Consider the following 20,199-nt stretch of genomic DNA (forward strand, 5'->3'; position numbering starts at 1 on the left):
GGCAACACCAGAACCTTAACCCACTGAGCAAAGGCAAGAGATCAAACACACATCATGACAGATACTATGTCCCATTCTTAACCCACTGAGGTACAGTGGGAACTCCTGAAATACAAGTTTAAAGACTCAAAGTGAGTTACTGAGAAATCAAATAGAAGCTTCAAAGAAGTTGGGGTGAGGGATGGATTAGGAGCTTGGGGTTAGTAGATGTAAATTATTACATTTATAATGAATAAACAAGGTCCTACTGTATAGCACAGGTAACTATATCCCATCTCCTGGCAGAGACCATGATGGAAAAGAATATAAAAAGAATGTAAATATATATGTATACTGAGTCACTTTGCTGTACAGCAGAAATTGGCACATTGTAAATCAACTATACTTTAGCAAAAAAAAATTAAAAGAAAAAGAAGCTGGAGTTCCCATCGTGGCGCAGTGGTTAACGAATCCGACGAGGAACCATGAGGTTGCGGGTTCGGTCCCTGCCCTTGCTCCATGGGTTAATGATCCTGCGTTGCCGTGAGCTGCGGTGTAGGTTGCAGACGCGGCTCGGATCCCGCGTTGCTGTGGCTCTGGTGTAGGCCCGTGGCTATAGCTCCGATTTGACCCCTAGCCTGGGAATCTCCATATGCCGCAGGAGCGGCCCAAGAAATAGCAAAAAAAAGACAATCAATCAATCAATCAATCAATTTAAAAAAGAAAAAGAAAAAGAAGCTGGAGTGAAGGAAATTTGAGAGTTCTCTTCCGAGATGGAACCGAGTGAAAAAGAGGATATTTGTTGGGGGGTTGGAGCGGCAGTACCCCCGTGGTTTAGGCTGCGGGCTTTTAGAATGCTTAAGGCCTGGTCTGAGACACAAATTTGTGAAGAGTTTAGAGAAATATGGCTTAGGCTCTGTGTTTTCCGCTGTTTGAAGATCGTTACATTTAGGTTCTGCTCATTGGTGGCTGTCGCCAATATAATTACCGCTTGTTGGGACTTTGCTTTTGTTTACTTGGTAGACGTCGCGCACCCTAAGAAGCAGAAAGAAGTAACCAAAATTTCCATTCCCTGTGAAGTTAGTAAGTGGAAAGCGGCCACTCAACATCCCTCACGCTCACTTTTAACCCAAGGGACAGCCCTCAGCAGCACTAAAATAAAATCCTCTGTGGTCTGCAGAGTTGCGCTCCGGTGCGGGGGCGGGGCCCCAGGAAACCCCGCCTCCCAAGCCCAATCCCAGCTCTCCGCCGGCGGACAGGAAGCGGCGGCAGGCCTAGCAGCCCGGGAACTGGCCCCGGCACGCATGCGCGCGTCCCTGGGGTGCCTGGGGGAGGGGGAGGGGCGGGCTGAAGGGGTGCGGCTCTGCCTGCCGGTTGGGCGCCCGTGGGTCACGTGGCAAGGAAGGAGGCGGAGGTCCCGGGCTCGGGGGAGGGAGGTAGAGAAGAGGGAAGGAGCGAGGGAAGGAAAGCGGGGAAGGGAGGAAGGAAACGAACGAAGGGGAGGGAGGTCCCTGTTTTGGAGGTGCTGGGAGCTTTGCCGGCCCCTGAAGTGGGGCGAGAGGGAGGTGCTTCGCCGTTCTCCTGCCGGGGGAGGTCCCGGCTTCTCTTGGAGGCTCTGGACCAAGCCTCTTCAGCTTCTCCCTCCGGATCGATGTGCTGCTGTTAACCCGTGAGGAGACGGCGGCAGCAGCCAGCAGCGGCAGCGGAAGATGGTGTTGCTGAGAGTGTTAATTCTGCTCCTCTCCTGGGCAGCGGGGCTGGGAGGTAAGGCGCGATACCAAGCGCCGGGGGCGCCGTGAGCACGGCGTACCGCGCGGCGGCAGCGGCGGCCGGGCCGAGCGGAGCCCGGTCGCGCGGCGCGGTGGGCGCGTCAGTCAGCCTCGCCGGCCGGCGGCGCCACTCCGGCGCGCAGCGCTCCCCGCTCCCTATTGTCCCCTGCGCCCCAGCCGCCTTCCCTTCTCTGGCGGGCCGAGGAGGCTCCTAGCCTCCGACGAGGCCTTCCCCACCCCTACCGCCCCAGCAGCAGGGGAGGCTCGGGTCGCCTGCCAGAGAAGCAAAGTCGGGTCGCCAGGCGAGAGCAGTGGAGCTCAGGCCGGTGGCACCATCTCTCCAGCCTGCTCACCAGACGCCGGGGCGGGCAGCTGCCTCCGGGCCGGCGGTCTTTGCCAGCCTTGTCCGGCGCTCACCCTCTTCACCCGTCCGCCCCCGGCCCCTGCCGGGTGGCAAATTCCGGAGTCCACTCCGCTGCGGAGAACCGCTGCGCAGGCTCGTGTGAAGTTGCGATATTTATTGTTGTTTACCCGGCGCGGCGATCCACACCGACCCGGTTCTGCAGAGGGGCCTCCAGTGGAGGGGTAGCAGTGGTCTGCTGCTTGTCTGACCTGGGAGGTTACCGCTCTCCATAGTTCGCCGCCGCTGCTCCGTTGTTTGGAGAGAGATAGCAGGAGGGTGTGCTTCTCTTCTGTGAAAACATTCCGTTGCCCTGGAGAAAGGGTTTGGTGGCGAGAAAGATAAGTCGTTAGTTACGGGCTGTTCATTGATCTGTAGGCTGGATTGGGTCTTTTACAGGGACAGTGCCTGGGTGACCCAACTTGAAGAGTTTTTTTAAACTGTCAGGTGGAGTAGACATATTGTGTAGTTAGGGGATTGTCAAAACAGTTGCAACTCTCCACCCCCCAAATTAGAGTTAAAATTGCTGAAAGCGCTAATTTCTTGATCACTCGGTTTTGAAGGCAGTATTTATTTCCAGCGTATCCCAGGACCAACTGTATCATTTTTGTTGTTGTGTAAAGTGTTTTATTTTAGGTTAACTTTTTGACTTGCGCATAATAAAGACCTCAAAGTATGTTTAAAAGCATTGGATTGAAAATTTTTCTGGAATGCTTTGCATGAGTAAAGACTAATTTGATAATTTAGGAAATAGCGGAATGTTTCATGTAGTGGATTGTTTTTGTTTCTTTGACTTTGACTTAAGACGTTAGAGCCAAGTATGTTCTTATCCTGCTTTTGTCTTAGTCTGAGGGTGATACTTTGTAGATGGACTAATGTAGTTTGTAGAGTTCATTTTCTAGAGAAACATTTAGATTAGGAGCGTCTAATAGATGTTTAGTTTGAAGTAGCCATGCTGGAGACCCTCTGCAAGGGCCTTTTCTTTTACATTTGTAGTTATGTTCTAGATATGGCTTCAAACCACTTTTCTGTTTTTGTTAGGATTTCCATGAGGTAGTAAAAAGTCAGGCAAACCACGTGAGGCAGTTTAAACTACTGATGAGTAGTAGTATATAAAACATCTTTTGTTTTTAAAGAGTGAAACGGTAAGAATTGAAACTGGTGTATTCTGATGGTTGAAGAAAAAGCAAATTGAGGGCATAATCTTTGTAGGCTAAGACCTTTGTTAATAATTTTATAAATTCAGAACTCTTGGAGTCATGAAATATTTTGCATTAAACATTTGTTAAAAGACTACTTTTTGATGTTTAATCAGAACTTTTTCAAAAAGACACTAAGAAATCTTTCATTTTAAAATTAGTATTAAGATTGTACCTTTTGGGTACTGGAAGATATTTGTAACTTTATTGTGATATATAGTATTTTTTTCTACAGATCTGAGCTATTTATGGTCAAGTTTATAAGAAGTTTATATGAGGATAATATGTAGAATAGAATACATTCAGATTGTCTTATGAAAAAATAAGTATGTGTAGATTAGGAGAAGCTGTAGTGGAAATAAAACTTTAAATATAAATGACATTTTAGGTACTTAATAATCCTTTTTAGTTGCTTTTCCCTATCTGATTAGTCAGTCACTGTTTGAGTTATTTTTTTCTTGCTCTTAGTGTGAAGGATGGGCAGCTGGAAAAGAGAATTAATGTGTTTGGAACCATAAAACTAAACTTTCCTAATGCTGCCGGTTTCTTGCACATGTCCCAGCCCATGCTGTATTAGTGGGAAGATTCTGTAACTTTTCTAGAGTTTAGTGTTAGTATAGACACATACTCGAATATATGCATAAAAATGCCTTTCTTTTTTTTTTTTTCTCTTTTTTTTATGGCTGCACCTGCGGCATACGGAAGTTCGCAGGCTGTGGGTCGAATCAGAGCTGCAGCTGCCAGCCTACACCACAGCTCGCGGCAATGCCAAATCCTTTAACCCAATGAGTGAGATCAGGGCATGAATACTAGTCTGGTTCTTAAGCTGCTGAGCCATATTGGGAACTCCTTTTTCTTTATTATAGGCAATCACATTAGAAATTTATTGGAAGTATTCTGATTAAATAAAGCCCAAAGAACTTTTATGTGTAAATTGTGCTTTCTAACACAGATATATTGGTGAGTTGATGTTTTTTCTTTCTCCCCCTTAAAAAAAAATTGGTGTGTTTGAGAAGTCAAAAAGTATTTTAGCTCTAGCAGTAAATTCAATCCTGTGTTTTGGTTTAATGAAATCATTCTTTGATGAACTTTAGAGTAGGATATGTTTTTTTTATATTCAAAAATCTAGTGCGATTGCTTTGCTTTGTACCATGCATTATAAAGAAATAGATTTTCTGGAAGTTTGTGCAAAAGTGTTAAAAATATCAAAGCTTAAGCTTTTATATACAATTTCTCTCACTTCTCTCAGCAAGTAAGGATCTATGAAATTAGTAAAAGAGACAGACTTTTTGTCATTATCTTTGTTTTTATTTGTTTATTTATTTATTTGTCTTTTTAGGACTGCACATGTGGTATGTGGAGGTTCCCAGGCTAGGGGTGGAATTGGAGCTGTAGCCACTGGCCTATGCCACAGCCATGCCAGATCTGAGCCGTGTCTGCAACCTGTACCACATAGCTCAAGCAATGCTGGATCCTTAACCCACTGAACGAGACCAGGGATTGAACTTTGGTGCTCATGGATGCTAGTCAGATTTGTTTCCACCAAGCCACCATGGAAACTCTGAAGAGCTCTTACTCTTCATCTTTTTAACCTCAGATAGGAAATCCAGTTAGCTGTATCATCTTGAGAAGGTCCATTTTAAGCCATCCGCTATATTAACTATCTTCTCTCTGTATGTATGGGACCTCTCTGAGTAGCAGGGTATGAGGGAAATGGGCAAGGAAAGCACCTCTTTCTTTTCTGATCTTTTTATAACTTAAGATCTTCAAGGATATTTATTATCTGATATCTTTTTTTTTTGGGGGGGCGCATCTCTGGCATATGGAAGTTGCCAGGCTAGGGGTCGAACTGGAGCTGTAGCTGCCTGCCTACACCACAGCCACAGCAACACGGGACCTGAGCCACGTCTTCAACCTACACCACAGCTCACGGCAGCGCTATCCTTAACCCACTGAGTGAGGCCAGGGATCTAACCCGAATCATTGTGGATACTAGTCAGGTTCATAACCTGTTGAGCCACAACAGGAATCCCTATCTGATATCTTTTAAGTTATTATCCTAAAAGCTTGCAGGGTGAGCAGGGACAGTGAAGGACATTTTTGTGATATCTGTGGTGTATCTGAAATTGTGTTAAAAGTTTCCCTTTTCAGTATTTGGTACTGTGGCTCAGTGCGTTAATGATCCTGCTCCTCTCTGTGGAGGCACGGATTCGAACCCCAGCCCTGCATAGTGGGTTGAGGATCTCACTGTGGGAGTGTGGGTTTGATCTCTGGCCTGGGTGTGACCATAAAAAAGAAAGTTTCACTTTTCAACGTTTATGAAATAATGGTGGTATTTTATATGTGACGAAACAGTCTGGAGGAAATACTTTTTCTGACATCATCCACTTGCTAAGTGGTAGATTAAATTAAACATTCAAACCCAAACCAGTTTGACCCCAAAGCCTGAGTTTTTTACCCATTGCCCCCATACTTTTTTGAAAGCACTTTCACATGTTAGCTCAGAGGCGGCCTCTGGACTGAACCACCTTAGTGATGTGTTTTGTTTGATTTGCAGTGTCTTTACGTTTCAGCTACTGATTAGCATTGGAAAACTGGGAGATTTCTCAGTGGAGTTAATAGATTTCTGTATTTTGGGGGAACACTTGAAAATCTAGTCACTGCTGGGCTGTATTTCTGTTGTCTGGGGCAGAGTGGTAGAGCAGTAGCTGCCCTGTGAGTCAGCGTGGGTCCCTTCTTTCTAGCTGGTACTATGCTTCTAGCTGGCCTGTTGTACTCATTTTTTGTTACCTACCTCAGTTCTTACAGGTATGTTATTTGCATCTCTTCCCTGGCTTTATCTTGCATAGATAACAACCTTAAAAAAATTTTTTTTTGGACTGTGACCTGTTATCCAACTTTTAATATGTTGTTTGTAATTCTTAATTTTTTAATAGTCCTAAAAATTTGTTAATAAAAACTGGCATACACAATGCTTTTTATCGAGTATTATGATATTAGATGTTTTTAAAATCCTTGTTTTCATTATAGTAACAATTTGGAGGTCTTAAAGAATGATATTTATAATTTTTCCATGGAGTGTCTGTTGTGGCTCAGCAGAAACGAATCTAACTAGTATCCAAGAGGACACAGGTTTGATCCCTGGCCTTGCTTAGTGGGTTAAGGATCCGGTGTTGCTGTGAGCCGCGGAGGTAGGTCACAGATGCGGCTTGGATCTGGCATTGTTGTGGCTGTGGCATAGGCTAGCAGCTGCACCTCTGATTCGACCCCAGCCTGGAACCTCCATGTGCCGTAGGTGCGGCCCTGAAAAAAAAAAGAATATACAATTTTTCCACATATCTATCTCAGTGAGCAAATAAGAAACCACTTCTTTTCTAGTGGGATGAGACTCAGGAAATAATTTGTTGAGGGTTGTATAGATAACTTAGACTTTTTTTCTTTTAAGAATAGGTTATAAACATAAACTCTGTTTTTGAAATTAAGAAAGTGAAATGGAGTAATAAATTCAATAAGCTCCAGTTTTCTAACATTATTGGGCAGTGACAGGTTTGGCTATGAGACGATTCCTGTATAACAAGTCTCTGAGACCAGACTTTGTAAATTTTTGGCTTTTTTTTTTTTTTTTTTTTTTTTTTTTAAGGGCTGCACCTATGGCATATGGAAGTTCCCAGGCTAGGGGTTGAATCAGAGCTACAGCTGCCATTCTACACCACAGCCAAAGCAACGCAGGATTCAAACTGAGTCTACAGCCTACACCACAGCTCATGGCAATGCCAGATCCTTAATCCACTGAGCAAGGCCAGAGATTGAACCCGAATCCTCATGGACGATAGTTGGGTTTGTAACCCACTGAGCCACAACAGGAACTCCAGTTTTGGCTGTTTTTGATGGAAGTTTTTCTAAGATGTGTTACACATTTACTGTGTCCCTTTTAGATGGATTGAATTTTATCTTTTCTTAAATGATTGAGGTTTAGTATAAGAAAAAGTTATAGTTTTGGGCTAAACTTAGTTTAGCTGTCAATTTTTATACTAGGAAAGGAAGGATAAATGAAAAGAGATAAATAGAAAAGCTGTAATCCTACCAGTTAGATTCCTGTGAGGGCAGTAACACTGCTGTCCAGCAGTGTGAAGGCGTTGCCTTAGTACTAGTAGGGACAGTCATTTCCTAGCTGGGTTGCAGGAAACTGTACTGAGAAGAGTCCTTAGGGAATGTAGACTCCCTTTGATACTGGATGAATTTATTTTGAGGCGTCTACAGTTCCAGCTAAACAATGTGAGAACGTGTACAGTAAGAACATTGCTGTATAGAGTCACCAGTGTTTATTGTATGTCTGTGGCTAGTAGGAGTCATGATGCCGCATGCCTAAATGAGAAGGGAAATAAAAAAACACACTGAGTTTGTCAGAGTAGACAGAAATGCCAAGATATAAAAATAGAATTCCAATTTTGTATTGTAGTTGCAGTTGAAAGGAGGATTTATTGAGCTGAAGGGACATCAATCTGTTAGGGTGAGCTTTTTGAGGTAGTGGAGAATGGCATATAGTGTAGTAAGATGCATGGAGGTTTACTTGCTTGGAATGGAGAGTCCATGGCAGGAAATAGGAGAAATGATAACTGGGCCGTATTGACTGGGACTCACTGTATTCATACAACCTTAGGCCATGATAACTATGAAGTAGAGTATTATAAAATCTTGGTTGTTGAGCAATTGTGATATGATACAGTAAGGAATAAATTAGCTATTTGATGAACTGAGTGAGTCCTGGATTAGGGTATTGATCTTAGAAATAGATAAGGGTACAACAGGAAGTTTTATGGAAGAAAAACTGGTTAAACTTGGCACATGTTTAATGTGAAGCTATCAATTTATTAAGAGCTCACTCTGTGTTGACTTTGGATCATAGAGGCTGTTGCATTGGAGAGAGCGGTTTTATAAAACTTTGAGTTCCTCAGTCTTTAAAGTTGAAAGTGTCTAAGATTTTGAATCCACATTGAAAGTTATAGGTTAGGATGTGTGTCCTCATTGAATTTTATTCTATTTGCAAGCTTTGGTTGGGTGTTGGCTAAAACTTTGCACAACCCTTTCGTAATCTGTGGCTGGTCATTTGGGAAGCATTGCTGTAGGTAGTTGTGAGCTAGAAGTTTTTGTGAGTTTGGAGTGGAGGTGAGAAATTATATTTAAAAATACATATCACTTCCTGTGTGGCTCAGCAAGTTAAAGATCTAGTATTGTCACCACAGTGGCTTGGGTTGCTGCTGTGGCACGGGTTCAATCCCTGGACCCGGGAACTTTTGCATGCTGTGGGTGGGGCCAAAAATATGTTAATGACTATGTTTTTACTTTACAAGTATATATTTACTGCCCTTAAGTTGGAATTAGACTCTTTAGTTCAAGAATATGCTTGATACTGTTGCTTATAAATGAATTGTGAAATTCTTATTTCAGAGACAAATTAGGGGAAAGAATGTGATTTTTGCATGTGAAGCAGATGTACACAAACAATTTGTGTAGCAGAATTTTCTTTCCCTTTACTTGCATTGATGATGGCAAAGGATACACACATACACGTTTTCAACAACTTTGTACTTTGGATTTAGTTTTCTAAAGAATACAGATAAACTCTATACTTACGAATTGAGTGGAATATTAATTTGCTCCCTCTTTTCCTAAGAATTAAGTGAGGTGAGTTTGTAAAAATGCTGAAGATACTGTAAATGGCTGTGCAAATATTCTTAAAAATATATTTTTCTTTTCTTTTCTTTTTTTTTTTTTTTTGTCTTTTTGCCTTTTCTAGGGCCGCTCCCACGGCATATGGAGGTTCCCAGGCTAGGGGTCTAATCAGGATCCGAGCCGTGTCTGCGACCTACACCACAGCTCATGGCAATGCCGGATCCTTAACCCACTGAGCAAGGCCAGGGATCGAACCTGCAACCTCATGGTTCCTAGTCGGATTCGTTAACCACTGAGCCACGACGGGAACTCCTAAAAATACATTTTTCTAAGCCTAATCTCATTTGGAATCTATTAGTTACAAAACATAGATAAATATATTTTTAGAAGTTGAAATACTAGAACATGCTTACCAAACATTAGCAAATAGAATTTAAGAAATCCATAATTCCTTAGCGAACACAGTTCTGTCACTTTTTTATATTAATCATTCAGTCTTAAAAAATGCATGTTATTATGAATTTACATCATAGTATTTATGAGGGTTTTGTATCCTTTAAAAAATTAATGTGTAATTAGAATGTATATGCAAAGTAGACCCTGAAATATTTATAAGTAGTCTAGAGATAGTTTTGGTTGTCACAACTGGAGGGATGCTTTCTAGCATCTAGGAGGTACAGGCCAGAGATCCTGTTAAACATTTTACAATGCATGGGACACCCCACCCACCGCAACAAGGAATTACCTAGCCAAGATGTCTGTAGTGCTGAGATTGATAAACCCTGCTCTTGCAGAAATTTGTCATTATTGCCTTCATCTTATTTCTGATAGCTTGCTGTCTTAATTGATTACTTGAATTACATTAACTTTCCATATTTTTATCCTGTTGAAGCTTTCTTCTTCTAGTCCTCGATGCCCTGCAGTTATGAAAAATTTTTTTTCCCGGCATTTCCCATTCTTTTCATTTTTGAGTTTGTATTTGGGAAGAAAAATTGATTCTGTTAATTTATAATAGTGATTGATAGCTCATGAGGATTCTCTAAAAACCAAACTAAACTAGTTGCTTGTTAACCCAGAAAAGCCATGGATTAGCAGGATTTTAGTTTTTGTGGGAAAGATATTTTTGAGGCACTTAACCAGCAACTTACTCTGCAAAACTATCTTAGTTAGTAGAATTAGTTCTACTCAGGTTCAACTTTTCACACGTTATTTTCTACAAAATTTTTACTCAAGTCCTCAAAAACCTTCATGTCTTTTTCGTAACTCTATCCTTCCTTCCTCTTATTGTTATTGGTAACACCTTTGGCAGAGTTGTTTTATTTGTGCATTCACATTTCCTGGAAGGAGTTAGAGGCAGATGGTTTGGGGTATATAATACAGTAGAGGGGTGAGGTAATGAGAGTAAGTTCACAGTAAAATGTGAGGTGTGGAGGAGTTCCCTGGTGACCTATCGGGTTAAGGATCTGCTGGCATTGTCACTGCTGGGGCTTGGATCATTGCTGTGTGCAGGTCACTGATGTGGCACAGGTTTGATCCCTGACCCAGGAATGTGGGTGAGGCTTAAAAAAAAAAATGAGGTGTGGAGTGGAGGCCAGAGCCATTTTGTGTGTGTGTGTTAGGTGGGTTGAAAGTCTCATAGTCCCTTGTCTGTACTTGTGTCTGCATTTATTTGAAACGGTGCAAAGGCATTTCAAATCAACATAGAAATCTAATTTTGTACATATTTCCATTTTTGGTTTCTAAGGCTGTATTTCATAAGTGCTTGAAATTTAATAGGTTTTAACTATTGGTGTTTTATGTCCTTTGTGATTGATCCAGTTTAATATTAATAGTTTATAATTTCACTTTGAGCCAGCTAGCTTTATTATCTTTAATTCTTAGAAACTAGCTTATCTCAAAAAGTGGATGTAGGAGTTCCCGTCGTGGCACAGTGGTTAACGAATCCGACTAGGAACCATGAGATTGCGGGTTTGATCCCTGGCCTTGCTCAGTGGGTTAAGGATCTGGCATTGCCATGAGCTGTGGTGTAGGTCACAGACTCGGCTCAGATCTGCCGTTGCTGTGGCTCTGACATAGGCCAGTGGCTACAGCTCCGATTAGACCCCTAGCCTGGGAACCTCCATATGCCGTGGGAGCGGCCCTAGAAAAGGCAAAAAAAAAAAAAAAAAAAAAAAAAAAAAGGTGGGTGTGTTGGAATATGCTTATAATTGTAGACATTCTCTCTTATCTCAAACTTTCACTTGTAACTGTGACATATAGATATTTGTAGATAGTGATTTGTCTAGTTTTGTGAAGAAATAGATACTGTGGCTTAAGTTTGAAGCACATTGTAGAAGTAGCTTTTCCAAGACTGCAGTAAAGGCACTTAAGTTTACTTTGAAATATAGGAAAGGACATTATAGTTCCAAGTAGTCTACCTTTGCCATACAAGGGACTAGCTTGGCTAATGGCATTTGGTGCTTCAAGATCAGAATGAATACATATCAAATATAAGAAGCATTGATCAACACAGTGTGATGCCTAAGACACAGTTGATGACTCAAGTTCCTTAGGAAGGAAATAGCCTTTTTTTTTTTTTTTTTTTTTTTGAAATAGGCTTTTGTGTTGGGGAAAAATGCTCTTGGTGCCTAACTTTAAAATTATAAGAGTGAAAAGTCTGTAGAAAACAACTTGATTACAAGTAATTTTTCTGAGGAATGGATGTAATAAGGCTTAGCTTATTCTTAAACATCCTCTCATTTATTGTAATTGAGGTTTTCTGTAAATAGGGAGATGTGCAGTGTCAAAAGAGTTTTGCAGATTTTCTTTTCCACATTCTTAAGATTTTGATATAAATGGGATAAAAATAAGTTTATTTCTTATATATGTAATATTGCTATCCCACACAAATATGATACCACCAGCAGAAAGATATACTCTGTTTTTTTTTCCCAGATGTTAATGAAATTTTCATTCTTTGGAATAGAAGATTACGTTTCGGATTTAGCAGTTAAGTAAGAAGCTTTTGTTTGTAAGCATTCCTGCAAAGTAAGATACTGCCTACTCATGGGATGTGGAAAATAATAGTAATGACTAGCATTTATGGCATACTTCTTATATTCCAGGTATGGTTCTTAGGGTATTTTTTGTATTAACTCAGTTTTCACAAAATCCCTATAAGATTCTGTTTTCACAACAATGCTATAAGGTTCCTCTCTAAAAGGTTCATCATCTTAGAAATGAAGGAAATAGGATCAGGGAGGGTAACTTACTCAGGGTTGGAAAAGTCCCATAGCTATTAATCGGAGGAAGCCAGATTTTTTTTTTTCTTCTTCTTCTTTTTAGGCTGCCCTGGGGCATATGGAGTTCCTGGGCCAGAGATCAGATCCAGGTTGTGACCTAAGCTACAGCTGTGGCACCGCCTGATCCTTTAACCCTCTGTATTGGGCTGGGGATTGAACCTGCGTCTTGGCGCTGCAGAGACACCTTGGATCCCATTGTGCCACAGCGGGAGCTCCCAGAATTTTTATATAATCAGTCTGGCTCCAGAATTCATGCTATTAAAAACCTTACTGCCTCTAAGAAACATATCCTTTAAAAAGTATAATGAGGTCATTAGGTTCTGCCTTTGTACGAAGATTGGATCATTTTACCATTAGAGCATAATGTAGGCTCTTTGTACTTACAGTATTGACCCATTTGACTTGGGGTCATTCAAGTTCTTTGCAAGGTTTTTTGTTTTTTTTTTGTTTTACCCTTTTGTTTTTGACATTGGAAAATGTTTAGAATTAAGAGGGGAGCATAACCTTAGAGAACATTTTATGTATAATACCTTTTAAATTTTGTCATGGGTGAATTTATATTTGTATTCATTTTTTTAAAGCTTGAGGACTGATACTAAATCTCTGGATGGTGAGATATAGGTTATATCTTTTGCAAAAATATCTCTAGCAAAACTTACGTAATGAAGAAGACCCATTTAAAAAAGTTGGGTTACCTTTAGTAAATGCAAGTATCCTGGTGACTTTGAAATAATTACAGGAAATAAAATACTGTAAAAACAGAGAGACCTCCTTAAGCTCTCCAGTGGCAAGGAGACCAAGTTATGTTTTTTTCCCTTTGGAACCTGCAGCCCATTTTTCTACCATTCTTATATTTAGGTGATTTTTTGGTGTTGCTTTACTTTCGTCCCCAGGTTTTTTTTTTTTAATTGTCTATTTTTTCCATCTTATAGGTCCAATCCAATTATTCTACCAGTTTTACATATAGGCATTTGCTTGATACGCTATTTTTTTCTAACTTCTTATCTTAAAAAGGTGTATATTTTGTGAAAGGCTGGAAGCATATGTAGTCCATTTAACATTTATATAACTTTAACCTATGTTTATCAATGGTTATCTTTTGCCACATTTATCACTTTACCACTCTTAATATTATTGAAGCATTTAGCACTTGTCATTCACTACAGACATTAGACTAAAAGGGGAAATGTCGAATGAGTTCAGGGTTATCTGATTTTACCCAATAAAACTTGTAAACTTTACCATATTAAAATGAAACTTAAAAAAATCGAAGTTTCTGTGGTGGCTCAGCAGAAATGAATCTGACTAGTATCCATGAGGACACAGGTTCAATCCCTGGCCTAGCTCAGTGGGTTAAGCATCTGGTGTTGCCATGAGCTGTGGTGTAGGTCACAGATGTAGCTTGGATCTGGCGTGGCTGTAGCTGTGGCTGGCAGCTGTAACTCTGATTGGACCCCTAGCCTGGGAACTTCCATATGCTGCAGGTGCGGCCCTAAAAAGACAAAACAAAACAAAACAAAAAAAAACTGCGTGAGTAAATTGCAGAGACAATTACTAGACCTGTTAGAAATTCTGATACTCTTGGATGAATATCATAGGATTGATTTGTGGTGCTCTTATCAACAAGGTGTAGGCTAAGTTGTTTAGAAATGAAAACAGAGATTTCTGGGAAACATTGAATGGATTCATTAATTCTTACAGCAAACATTTACGAGCGCCTTTTTTTTTTTTTTTTTTTGGTCTTTTTGCTATTTCTTGTGCCGCTCCCGCGGCATATGGAGATTCCCAGGCTAGGGGTCCAGTTGGAGCTGTAGCCACTGGCCTACGCCAGAGCCACAGCAACTCAGGATCCCAGACACATCTGCAACCTACACCACAGCTCATGGCAACGCTGGATCGTTAATCCACTGAGCAAGGGCAGGGACCGAACCTGCAACCTCATGGTTCCTAGTTGGATTTGTTAACCACTGTGCCACGACGGGAACTCCTTTTTTTTTCCTTACTCTGTTCTAGGTAATGAGGGTACCCACTGAATAAATCAAAGTTGTTCTCAAGGAACTTATATTCTGGTGATAGAGGGGTATGTCAATAGAAATAATATGAAGAAAGAAAAAACAGCATATGACAATTAGTATGATTGGGATATATGCTTTTAGATGGGTGGTCATAAAAAGCTTCCGAAGAAATTGAGTAGATGTCTGAGTGAAGTGTGGCAGCCAACCCTGCTTTGGAAGAAGATGTTCCAGGCCAGAGGGGTGAAGGAGGCTAGAGCGGCTGTAGCACAGAGTAAGGGGAGAGTGGTAGAAGATACGGTGAGATCATAAGACCATTATGGGAGTGAGGAGGTGGGGCATGCAACCATTTATAAGGATGGTGTTCAACCTTGTAAGCCATAGTTAGAATTTGGAGCAATTGGAAACCTTTGAACAGAAGAGTGCCATGAAATAACGTTTGAGCATTTTTACTTTGCTGTGTGAAAAATAGACTGTAGGGGGGCAAGAGTGGAAGCTAAGAGGCCAGTTATTTGTCGTGGTTTTTGACTGTCTGGAACCTTTTGAACCTTGCTGTGTTTTGCACATTTTTAGCCTTATGAATTGCATCTCCCTAATTTAGATTCCCCAGCCTTTCATTTGCAACTAGGACACAGGCGTGTAAACTAGTCTTCTCTAATCAGAAGCATCACTGGAGACCTGAATTCTGAACTGAGCAGTCATGTATGCTTACCGAAGTTTCCCAATAGAGTGCATCTTTCAGATTGTTACGACAGATTTTTCCTTAGTTTTTTTTTTTTTTTTTTTTTTAAGGTTGTGCTTCTGGTAGAAAAGTGGCATTAGAGGGGCAGGGCAGTTTTGGTGTTTTTCATAAGATATTTTTTTGTTGATTATGGTGTATTCTGTTGCTTCTGGGGATAGCTGGATAGTCTTGAGGAAGATAAAAGTGGGGTGGATTCTAGTATTATTGTCAATTAATACAATATTACTTCAAATAATAGATTATCGTATGAAAAGTATGGGAATTAAGATCATAATGGGGAATGGTTTTAGTGTTTATGGAAAAAAATCTATGTGTTCTGGGTTAGGTTTCCTGTGTAGGATTTTGCATGTTGATTTGTAAGGAACACAAAATCTTGGATTCTTATTTGTATCTGATGTTCCTTTTGATTCATGATTTCTCTTGGGTCAAGCTTGATATTATAGAAGCAGTGATATTGCTAGTATTAGGGCATATATATTTATGGGTTCATGGGACCTGGGAAAATCTAGCAAGTAATAAGGGTCAGGAATAGAGTAGCTGATTAAGAGTTATAGTAGATAAGTAGGCAGCTTAGAACTAGGGAATCAGGAAAATCTGTAATAAATGGGAGCTGAGCTATGAAAGTGAGTAAAAGAGGCCACGGTCTGTTCAGATACAGTTGAGGAGATGGGTGAATATATAACTGCATCAGTGAGATTTGGTGTTGGAGCTGCATTATGTCCTGACTTTTTGAGCTTTTGACTGGTTGCTAAAGTGTAGGAACAAATCTCAGTTGAGTAGGTCCAGACTCTGCATGTGGTAACCAGCAATTTTGTGGTGTCTGACTGAACTAAGTAGTGCAAGAGTAGGAGATTAGCATGAGCTCCTGTGGAGTAAACTGTGCCAATTTCAATCACTAGCTGTGGAAATCAAGGGTATACATATATATATTTTTTGGCCTATAAAATACATTCTTCTGTGGTATTTCATTACATGTTTTTCCACATCTGAAAGGTAGATGTCAGTTTAGGTTTTGAAAGGTCCCTGCCAAATGCTGTATTTTGATATTTTTATTCTTTTCAGTTTCTTGTAGTCACATCAGAAATGGGAATGGTAACTTACCTTGCTTATGATGAAAATTATATAGTTATTGTAGAAAGTCAGGAAGTCACTGAAACCAAAATGTCTCCTATTTGCTGTGTGACCTTGGCCTTGTTACATATCTCCCAAACCTCAGTTTTCTTTAAAAAGGGCTAGCAGTTCTTACTATTACTATATTAATAATAGTTCTTACTAATAGTTTTTACTGTTACTATTAGGTCTGATGGGTGGATTAAATGAAAAGCTGTAGAACACTACAGGACCTCGCAGATAGCAAGTGCTTAATAAATTTTAGTTACCATTACATCCAGTTTATAAACATGATTTAGTTAAGCACATACTAGTCTAGTCAGAATATTTTTTTGAACATAGTAAGATATCAGTTTTCATTTAAAAAAACCGAATACTTTTTAAAAATAGGCATATACAATTTGGAATTTTTAATTTTTCCATTTAAAGTTATGAAATGTAAAGTTTTTTTTTTTAAAGCAAATGTCTTTTAGCCAGATTTTCATGTGAATTTTAAAATACTACGTTTCTAAAATAGGAATGGGAAAAAACAACCTTAGCATAATATTGTGAACATATTATATAATGAAAAGTAAAGCTATTAAAGTCAGGAACAAAGTAAAAACACTCTTCAGTTTCCATCACTCAGTGTGGTTTGATAGTCCTAGTCAGTGTAGTAAGCTTAATAAAAATAGAATTATAAATAGATGAATAAAAATTTAAATATGAAAAGCAGAGTAAAAATACCAGCAAAATTATATAGCTATATATTTAATTATTCTTAGAATATTCATGCAAAAATTTAGGGACTTTTGAATCCCCTTGGCACATGGATCTCAGGGTTAGAACTCCTAATGTAGAGAGAAAAAAAGATGGTTATGACCAACCAACCCTAATGAAATTGAGTGCGTGAATAACTTTCTGTAGATTTGATATGTACCTTGTGATGCTCTGCCTATTCAACTCTGCCATCATAATATGAAAGCAGCAATAGAAAATATATAAATGGGAGTTCCCGTTGTGGCTCAGTGGTTAACGAATCCGACTAGGAACCATGAGGTTGCGGGTTCCATCCCTGGCCTTACTCATTGTGTTAAGGATCCCACGTTGCTGCGGCTCTGGTGTACGCCAGCAGCTAGAGCTCCGATTAGACCCCTAGCCTGGGAACCTCCATATGCTGCGGGAAGCGGCCCTAGAAAAGGCAAAAAGACAAATAAATAAATAAAGTGGCAGAAGTAAAAATTCTAAAAAAAAAAAAAAAAAAGAAAGTATATAAATGAATGAACTTACAGCTATTTGGCCATAAAACAGGTGGCCAGCTTAAATTGACCTTTGGTTATAGTTTGCCAACCCCTGTTTTATATTATTTGGAAACTTTTTCTAATCAGTACATTATCTGTGCTATCTGGTAAGATATTTCTTGCTTAAATGGTAGCACTGGTGGTAATAGAGTGGTAATAACCCTATTAGTATACTGTTAAACCCTTAGGTTAAAACAAGCATGTGGAAAAAGGATATAGCTTCTGGTAGAAATTAGGGTGTTTTTGTATGCAGAAAAGTTACAGAGCTTCTCAAACTTGAATATGCATACAGATCTTTGGGAATCAGGTACATCTTAGCAGAGCCTGAATCGTTTGTGGATCAGTAGATCTGAGGTGAGCCCAATATTCTGTATTGGTAACAGTTCCCTGGGTTGCACCTATGCAGTGAGTCCCTGAAACACAGTTTTTATAGCAGGGTACTGTGTGTGTGAGGCAAATGCAAAATACTGTATACAGAAAAAGATTTAGTTGGGTATGGACTGAAATATCCACAAAGACAAATTTCCAGTTTCAGTGGTAACAGTTAATGAATGAACTTGTTATTTTTACACATGATGAGTAGTAGGCTTCCAGGTTTTCTTTTAGCTTTTTAGCTTAAATGTTGAATTAGACCTTCAGTACTGCTAGTAAGGTCTTCAGAATAGTGTAGTAGCTACTTTCTCAACTGTTATTTTTCCTTAATGTTTGATTTCACTCAGTGTTCTTTTGGTACCTGCGATTACTCGATGTCTTTTAATCTTTTATTTCTCCCTTCTCTTACTACTTATGTTTATCCTATTAACAAAAATATAGTTTTTATGAATAATGGGTCATTATAGGATGCACAATAGTTTCTTAAGGTGAGTAGAATGTTGACTTTTTTTTTTATTTTCTTGAAGGAGGACAAGTCAGGCTATTTTGAATTGTCTTTGTGATTCTGGATAAAGTTTATAATCTAGGAAAAAGTGAAAGAAAGGTCACATCTCCTAGGCCTACCACTTTTTTTTTTTTTTTTTTTGCTATTTCTTGGGCCGCTCCTGTGGCATATGGAGGTTCCCAGGCTAGGGGTTGAATCGGAGCTGCAGCCACCGGCCTACGCCAGAGCCACAGCAACGCTGGATCTGAGCCACCTCTGCAGCCTACACCACAGCTCACGGCAATGCCGGATCCTTAACCCACTGAGCAAGGGCAGGGACCGAACCCGCAACCTCATGGTTCCTAGTCGGATTCGTTAACCACTGCGCCACGATGGGAACTTCCTACCACTTTGATTTATCATTTTTCTTTTAAAATATTTCATGAGCTTTATCGAAGTATAATTTTCATACAATAAAATTTAGCAATTAATTTTGAGAAATGTACATAGTTGTATAACCACTACCATAATAATAATAATAATAATAATAATAATATAGAACATTTACATCAACCTATGAAGTTCCCTTGTGCTCTTTGCAGCCAATTCAGAATAATTTCTGATTTCCCTTTTGATTTCTCATTTGACTCGTGGGCTATTTAGAAGTTCCTAATATTTAGGAATTTTTCCAAGTATTTCCCATTGATTTAGTTGCCCTATAGTTAGAAAACATACTCTATGATTTGGTCTTTAAAAATTTATGGAAACAGGGAGTTCCTGTTGTGGAGCAGCAGAATCAAATCCACCTAGGAACCATGAGGTTGCAATTTTGATCCCTGGCCTCACTCAGTGGGTTAGATCTGGCATTGCTGTGAGCTGTGTAGGTCTCAGCCTCGGCTTGGATCTGGCATTGGTGTGGCTATGGTGTAGGCTGGCAGCTGTAGTTCCGATTGGACCCCTAGCCTGGGAACTTCCATGAGCTGCGGGTGCAGCCCTAAAAAGCAACAAACAAACAAAAACCAAAAAACAAAACAAAACAACAACAAAAGATTTATGGAAACATGCTTTATAGCCTAGAATTAAGGTCTGTCTTCGTTGATATTCCATGTGCCCATGAAAAGAATATGTAATGTATTGTTGGATAGAATATTTCATAAATGTTAATTGGGTCAAGTTGTTTAATAGTGTTCAGTTCTTATTTTTGTCTACTTGTTCAGTGAGGACTGTTTTGATTTCCAACTATAATTGCACATTTGTCTACTTTGAGTTCTGTCAGCTTTTTCTTTCATATACTTTGAAGCTCTGTTATGTGATAACATTTAGGATTGTTACGTCCTTTAGATGAGTTAATGAAATGTCTTTATCTCATATGTATAGGTTTTTGTTGATGTACTTTGATCATATGTATATATATACTTGGATATATATATGTAGGTTTTCTCTCATATATATGTTTTTGTTGATTTACTTTGATAATACTGTAGCCCCTCTAGCTTTCTTGGATTAGCTTTTGGATAGTATAACTTTTCCCATCTGTTTTTTTTTTTTTTTTTGTCTTTTCTAGGGCTGCTTCCCACAGCAAATGGAGGTTCCCAGGCTAGGGGTCTAATTGGAGCTGTAGCCGCCGGCCTGTGCCAGAGCCAGAGCAACTCGGGATCCGAACTGCATCTTCGGCCTACACCACAGCTCACGGCAATGCCAGATCCTTAACCCACTGAGAAGGCCAGGGATGGAACTGGCAACCTCATGGTACCTAGTCGGATTCGTTAACCACTGCACCACGACGGGAACTCCCCATCCATTTTTTTTTTTTTGCTTTTTAGGGCCTCACCCGCAGCATATGGAAGTTCCCAGGCCAGGGTCGAATCAGAGTTACAGCTGCTGGCATACACCACAGC

The 20,199-nt window shown here is 40.0% G+C and overlaps 1 protein-coding gene and 1 long non-coding RNA gene across 2 annotated transcripts in view; both read left to right on the top strand.

The window, feature by feature from the left end:
• Positions 1-1,688: 1,688 nt before the first annotated feature.
• ADAM10 (ADAM metallopeptidase domain 10) overlaps positions 1,689-20,199 on the top strand; it is a 118,465-nt gene continuing 99,954 nt past the window's right edge. The window contains 1 exon segment of the mRNA NM_001130531.1: positions 1,689-1,743. Within this exon segment, the coding sequence (NP_001124003.1) occupies positions 1,689-1,743 (55 nt within the window).
• On the top strand, positions 11,483-16,836 carry LOC146406335 (uncharacterized). Its single transcript, XR_014810654.1, has 2 exons — positions 11,483-13,627; positions 14,181-16,836. It is a non-coding gene; the product is annotated as an uncharacterized LOC146406335 (long non-coding RNA).

This window comes from Sus scrofa, chromosome 1 (genome assembly GCF_054392235.1).
Source record: "Sus scrofa isolate SSC_HxYL_T2T_F1_AM1 chromosome 1, Sscrofa_HxYL_maternal_Yorkshire_Landrace_v2.0, whole genome shotgun sequence".
Classification (NCBI taxonomy): Eukaryota; Metazoa; Chordata; class Mammalia; order Artiodactyla; family Suidae; genus Sus; species Sus scrofa.